This window comes from Dreissena polymorpha, chromosome 8 (assembly GCF_020536995.1).
Source record: "Dreissena polymorpha isolate Duluth1 chromosome 8, UMN_Dpol_1.0, whole genome shotgun sequence".
Classification (NCBI taxonomy): Eukaryota; Metazoa; Mollusca; class Bivalvia; order Myida; family Dreissenidae; genus Dreissena; species Dreissena polymorpha.
Genome location: NC_068362.1, coordinates 44886709 through 44894109, shown reverse-complemented (window position 1 = coordinate 44894109; position 7401 = coordinate 44886709). Strand labels below are relative to the sequence as shown.

Genomic DNA, 7401 nt, shown 5'->3' with positions numbered 1-7401 from the left:
GCCAGCTAGCCAAAGGCGGTGTGAAGCCAATTTTGTTGCATGCAATCACAATACTCATAGCCAGTGTTATTTTATCTTCATGCGATCGCAACGATAAATTCTCAATCGCCGGGTCTAGCAAAGCAAATCCAATCTGGAAAAAAAAACAGTACAAAAGCACACATAAGTTTACGAGAAAAACAATAGTTTAACAAAAAATTTAAATTGGGACTCAATGTGAATTTACGCACTATTATACTGGTTTAAAAGCGATTGTGTCAAATTAAATACGTTCTATGCAGTGTTAATATTTACTCTGTTATTTTCTTAACCAACAAAAAGAACATGACAAAATACTTTTATAATAAAACATTCAATAAAGCTGTCAGTGTGTATCGAAAATAACGTTTTATAAGTCGTCGTTGATAAACTTAGTATATAGTTGATTACCCATCTCATATTTGTTTGACAGGTCCAACACAACAAGCTTCTCAAAAACAATATATAATAAACGATACATCTAAATAATGACAAGTTGGCTTATATAAAACGTTTTTGAACATTCGAAGTATTAATAGAAAAATGCCTGTCAAAAATAAACCTTCAAGACAATAGGTTTCAGAGAACGTACTATACATATTCTTCTATATTTAACAATTTTGAGCTTGAATACATTGAATACACCGAGTTAATAATTTAAATACTAAGCCGTTTTCCATTCTTTCATTATATATTATTTCTGTAAATTTAAATGAACAACACATTAGAAGAAACTGACCAAATATATATGTGTTGCGTTAAATGCTTAGCCGGAATTTATTGAAAAAATTTCGTTAAAAACTCAAAAACTAAGTATAACAGCACTTATTTATGTTAGTTTATTAAATGGAAGAAACTGACCATATATAACTTTGCGTTTTTTCAAATAAAAGACACTCGGGTACATGTTTAACACCATTGTTGTAAACTTTGTATTTTATTGTTCATGTAAATTTCACACTGAACACAGTACTGCGCTTGTTGATTTGATTTTTAGACGTTCTGTTCAATATATTATAATGTAATTGTACAAATATGTTAGAACCAATCCAATTTTTGAAAGCGACCAAAACAATACCACATTGGGGAACGTGCCGGATTTTTCTAAAACGCGGCTTGTTAATGACTTGGCAAATAATGCATCCAAGTGGCCAGTATTCTTCCAAACGAACTTCGAACCGTAATTTTCCTTGAACATTACACCTAATCTCAGCCTATTTCTTAGTGTGCTCAATGGAGGAAATTTCTACCATAATCTGTTACAAAAATTAAATATAAAACAAGCCAATTACCCATCAACACAAAAACACATAAACGTTATTAGATTTTTTATATTACGAGAATATAACAACTGGTGTAGTAGTATGTACGGCTACCTCTTGAACAAAGTCATCATTGGAGGAAAATACTTTGGTCACGTATATTCGCTGAAGACATTTTACAATCGCTTCAAGACGTTCCAGCCAATCGTCGAACTTTTCGGTTGTAATTGTAGCGAACGGAATCTGTATAAACCATACAGGGCAAAAGAGTGTGACATACGAGAATATTTTTTCTTTACACGGCCGTTTACCGTAGAAAAACGTACTCAAAATACTTTTCTCGGGTATTATCAATCCGTCGTATTGATTCCAGATATCTGAAACATTTCACAATTATTACATTGCTGAAATTATGTAAACAGTTCTTAAACATTAACTGTATATCATATTTATTTGGGATTGTTTTGATACATAAAGTCTATACGACACGGGTGTAAGCATATAATTATTTTACATTTAAAAACTAGTTTGGTGCAAAAGCAAGTTATACGACTAACATATTATTGATTTATTATTAATTACTGGTCACTCAATGTAATGTATGTATTATGCTACGTATTTCCCAATTTTCAGGGGCGAGCACATATAGATTTGACAATTTTCTTCCGTCCGTCTGTCCGTCGATGTTTATGTCGCGCGTAATTAAAAAAAAACATTATTATCTAGTGCCCGCAGCAACACAACAACGATTCTCGCAATAATTGTTTACATATTTTAACCGCATGTACACTTGTTTGAAGAAAAGTAGCTTTGGTAGGAATGTAAACAACAATTATTTTCGTCATTCAGCTTTTCGACTATTTCAATAGATATCGTTTACAATAAATAAATATATGTTGAAGATTGGTTGTTTCTCAACAAGTTTATTTGGTTTATACCGAGGTTTAAATAAGACGATTGATAAAAAAAACGTTTGCAGATGGAGGAAAGAAAGTCTCACTTTCTAAGGAATAACGTTTATCGAAATTTAGAAGATATATGATGTATACATTCTGGCTATGGCAGACTCAGGTCATGATTTAATCAAACTATGTAGAGGTTCACTAAATGATGCAACATGTAAACTTTTACACAACTTAACTTCGTTGCTTCAGGCAAAATGTTGTTACTCAATAGGTTTTAATTAATAATGTGATCAATAGGGCGTGGCTAGTTTTGATCGAAGTTGCATGAATTGAACAAAGTTGATAATGATATTAAACGTCTTACCGTTACAGAGGATAACAAGTTTATAGCAGTTTACTATAATACTTATAAATAAATCCTAAAACCCTTAAGCGTGGTCAGTTTCGACCCGGGATTTAAACCCAATAAAAAAGAGAGACTAACCACACGACATTGAAAGCCTTTACAGCTTTCATGATCACAATAGATCATAACTGGCGACATTTTAAAATCATTCTCATAAATTGCTGGTCGTTGATGACGGTGGTAAGAACTTTAGTCGGTCGAAAGCTTTTAGTGACTTGCGTATTGGTCGTTTTTCGAAAAATTAATTTCGCTCACAACAAGAATTTTTTTTACAGAACTTGTAAGAACCTGTTACACGGCTTATAAGCGTGCACTACATAGTATTTTGTAACGATACTTTGGCCACTTTTATTTCCCTTAACGTGTCAAACATTTAAATGCATTTCATAAATATTGACGAAATTAAAATGGTTGTCGGCAGAGACAAAACAGCGAAGGCCACTTTAACGTGAGGATTGCTATTTAGTTTCTTCAACAAATACTTAGCTAACGATTACATGTTAACATACGTGTGTTGTTCATAGCGAACGAAGAGACCACGAGAGTTCTGTTTGTATTAGGTACAGGTTCATATTTGCCGTGTTCGATTGTGAAATACAAGTATTCAACATTGTCAGGGAGTATATGTCGATCGACATCAAGCGTGTAGCTGAATTCAACAAGAGTGTCATCTTGACTGAAACTTTTTAATGTATAAAAGTATAAAAAGCAAGCATTGTATGCCAAGTTATGCATTATAGTAGCCGTATACATTTGTGTTTAGTTAAATGAATACGATGTAATAAAATTTGATTCAGCCGAAAATAAATATGCCAATATATAATGCAATTAATTGCAAGCGAACCCACTGTACGATATTAACGTATGAAACATATTTTGATAAATTAGCAAACTCAGGAAAAATACATACATTCTGATATATGTTTTATTGTATTAGACGTTATGTAGCAATTATCTGTTTTTGGGTAACTATTTGTAAATATCAAGGAAAGTGTTTAAACATGCTTTGATATTTTTAAGATATAAACGCAATATGCATTTACCGTTTTGTTAGAACAACCTGGTCATGTGAACGTAAGGCACCGTCCTTAAAATATATATGCACCTTGGACGAATCATTGGACAGCTTGTGTGAAACGAGCGCATGGAAAACAATCTTGATATTGCATTTCCTTGAGGTATTGCTAAAATAAAAAGCATAAGCACGTCAGAGTTTATTAATTATAATAACATTATATTCTAGGGTACTATCGGCTTGCTTAAGAGGTTAGATGTTAACAATATAAAATCGATAACAGACTCTTTAACAATCTAACCTGTTAACACAAGCACCGGTTTCGTTTGGTTGCTATAAAAAGGAAAGAGAGTTCGTGATTAGTTCATATCTTAAGAGAAGCCGAGATTAATATATACAGGATTAATGAATACAATCAGCAAAACTAATAAATCAATCAAAAACATGTTTATCAATCGTAAACTAACGTTGCATAAGAAATGTATTTAACCTTTTTAACGATTAAATTTTGTTGCATGGAGCCATCAAGTTGCTGTGAAACTTGTTTGCGCGGGGGATTGTGAGAATGATGAAAACCGCCCTCTTTTATAGGTTCTGAAATAGGTGTTTTATCCCTTTGACTATGAACGGTCGACTTTTGGAGAGTACTTACTTTTTTGTTAAGGGGTTTATAATGAGTTTGTCGTGTTTGGGGTTTGGATGAACTGCGTTCGGACGTCATATCTTTGTCTTTTTTGCTATCTTTTTTTTTAACTTTTGCTGATTGTTTAGTTCCGTTATTTGTCACATTTTCTGTTATGTCAGCTTTAGATTGTTTTGTGCATGTGATCTCTCCGCTCAGTCGGGAATCGTCCTCTTGGAGTTTATTAAAGTTGTCCACTTGTTTGCTTTCTTGATCTTGCAAGCGTCCCGTTACCTCAGGGTTTATCGCTTTGTTAAGTTCTGGAATGCCCTGTTTGGGTGATTTGTCTTCATCGTTCTTAAAATCAGATTTATCAACGTTTTCCGTTTCTGGTTTTACTTTATTGTGTACATTGTCTTTTAACATGGAGCTGTCTTGCAGTGCAGCCCTATTCCCCTCGCCCAATTGAGAGTTACCTTCTTGGGTTGTCAATGCTTGCACAACTTTACCTTCAATTTCTTCGTCGTCTTTAAAATCAGATTTCTCAACGTTTTCCGTTTCTGGTTTTACTTTATTGTGTACATTGTCTTTTAACATTGAGCTGTCTTGCAGTGCAGCCCTATTCCCCTCGCCTAATTGAGAGTTACCTTCTTGGGTTGTCAATACTTGCACTCCTTTACCATCAATTTTTTCGTCGTCTTTAAAATCAGATTTCGCAACGTTTTCCGTTTCTGGTTTTACTTTATTGTGTACATTGTCTTTTAACATGGAGCTGTCTTGCAGTGCAGCCCTATTCCCCTCGCCTAATTGAGAGTTACCTTCTTGGGTTGTCAATACTTGCACACCTTTACCTTCAATTTTTTCGTCGTCTTTAAAATCAGATTTCTCAATGTTTTCCGTTTCTGGTTTTACTTTATTGTGTACATTGTCTTTTAACAAGGAGCTGTCTTGCAGTGCAGCCTTATTCCCCTCGCCTAATTGAGAGTTACCTGCTTGGGTTGTCAATACTTGCACACCTTTACCTTCAGTTTCTTCGTCGTCTTTAAAGTCAGATTTCTCAACGTTTTCCGTATCTGGTTTTACTTTATTGTGTTCATTGTCTTCTAACATGGAGCTGTCTTGCAGTGCAGCCCTATTCCTCTCACCTAATTGAGAGTTACCTTCTTGGGTTGTCAATACTTGCACACCTTTACCTTCAGTTTCTTCGTCGTCTTTAACGTCAGATTTCTCAACGCTTTCCGTTTCTGATTTTACTTTATTGTGTACATTGTCTTTTAACAAGGAGCTTTTTTGCAGTGCAGCCTTATTCCCCTCGCCTATTTGAGAGTTACCTTCTTGGGTTGTCAATACTTGCACACCTTTACCTTTAATTTCTTCGTCGTCTTTAAAATCAGATTTCTCAACGTTTTCCGTTTCTGGTTTTACTTTAGTGTGTACACTGTCTTTTAACATGGAACTATCTTGCAGTGCAGACCTATTCCCCTCGCCTAATTGAGGGTTACCTTCTTGGGTTGTCAATACTTGGACACATTTACGTTCAATTTCTTCGTCGTCTTTAAAATCAGATTTCTCAACGTTTTCCGTTTCTGGTTTTACTTTATTGTGTACATTGTCTTTTATCATGGAGCTGTCTTGCAGTGCAGCCCTATTCCCCTCGCCTAATTGAGAGTTACCTTCTTGGGTTGTCAATACTTGCACACATTTATCTTCAATTTCTTTTTCCGAGTACGATTGTAGATTTCCTTTGTGTCTCAAATCTTCATTTTCCTGAATGTTATATTTTCCTGTCGGTATTCCATCTGTTACATCCTTGTTGAGTTGGGAATAACTGCCTTCGGGTGGAATGTTACCTCTGTCAACAGTTGTACTAAGTTTATCAACCAATTCCAGTGGTTGTATTGCTGGATCTTGCATATTGGTGTTCTCTCCTTTCAACTGTGTTAGTATGTCTTTGTCAACAGCAATATCAGAATTGTTAGAAGGCTCCGTTGCTTCATTTGTTGTTTCTTTACATTGAACTTTTAAAATTTCTTTGTTCCCATCATCCACTTGGACATAGCGTAGTGGTTCGAACCGAACATCTTTCTCTGGTGTAATATTTTGATTTGTTAAATACGGGTTTCTAAATGTGTTAAATAGTATATAATGCAAAATAAAAGTGTTTTAAATGCGTGCACATACCAATAATAGGTTTTGCTTTAGACATGTATTTATTTCAATCAATTTTTTTTAAGAAAATATGCGTAATTCGCGTTTTAATACACAGTACAACAAATAACATTAAGTTGAAAAAAAAACGTTATTAATATTACAACACATTGTTTTGTTGTTTAGACTAAAACAAATATCATACCTTGAATATGCCTATGTTCCATTTGACTGCAATTCCGTCCTTCAGTTGTAACATCGTTACGACTGTTTGAACACTGTTCTACCGGAAGTGAATCCTTCGCAACAACAGTCCCACAATTGCCACAAAATTCTACATCTGTAGATACTTCAATTAGACATGCAGTTCCATCTTCATTTTTGCCTTGACAGATAATTACTGTCGGAATCGGTTTTAGAACGGTTTCATCTATGGGAGTTATTTTCTTGCCACATTTTACGCAGAATTTGGTTAACCCTTCTGTGCCACAGTTATGGCACTTCATTGTGTATTTACGTATCCATATCAAACTGTAAAATGTAAAACATATCGTGTTCTAAAAATGATTTTTAAATCCTGCCATGCTTATAAAATTGATGCTATAATATATATATCGTTTCAATAATTCATCCGAAATCAATCATTTTTCTTTTCTATTTTTTTTTTTAAATACTATATATATATTGTGTCTTACGTGACAAGGTATTGAGTTCCATTCAATATATATTAGCCACCAACAAAAAATGTTTGGTAGCATCAAGTCATATGATGTGTTAATTGTTATCAATGTGAGAGCAATAATGGTCTAAGGTACTCTGCATAAATATTCTTCTCCGAGATTTAAATGACACCACGGAATGAAAATTAATTTATTAATTTCGCGCGTTAAATGTTAATATTTAATGTTAAAATAAGTAAATCGAATAGTAGTGGAAGACAACAAATTTTTAACAGTATCATACACACAGCGACAGTTTTTTTTTAATGTGTAATTAAAATTCAATTTGATGATGATGCATGCTTA

The 7401-nt window shown here is 33.9% G+C and overlaps 1 protein-coding gene across 1 annotated transcript; it reads right to left on the bottom strand.

Moving 5' to 3' along the window:
- Positions 1-3970: 3970 nt before the first annotated feature.
- LOC127840488 (biorientation of chromosomes in cell division protein 1-like 1) lies at positions 3971-6635 on the bottom strand. Its single transcript, XM_052368905.1, has 3 exons — positions 6582-6635; positions 4259-6163; positions 3971-3976 (listed from the first exon to the last, which is right to left on the bottom strand). Exons 1-3 carry the CDS (start codon positions 6633-6635, stop codon positions 3971-3973), a joined length of 1965 nt encoding a protein of 654 aa, XP_052224865.1.
- Positions 6636-7401: the final 766 nt, after the last annotated feature.

Excerpts from the sequence above, each read along its gene's own strand:
- LOC127840488 (XM_052368905.1), bottom strand. The coding sequence starts at position 6,635 with ATGTTACAACTGAAGGACGGAATTGCAGTCAAATGGAACATAGGCATA. Across the intron at positions 6,164-6,581 it reads GGAACATAGGCATATTCAAG|TTGAAAGGAGAGAACACCAA; the intron begins GTATGATATTTG and ends ATACTAACACAG.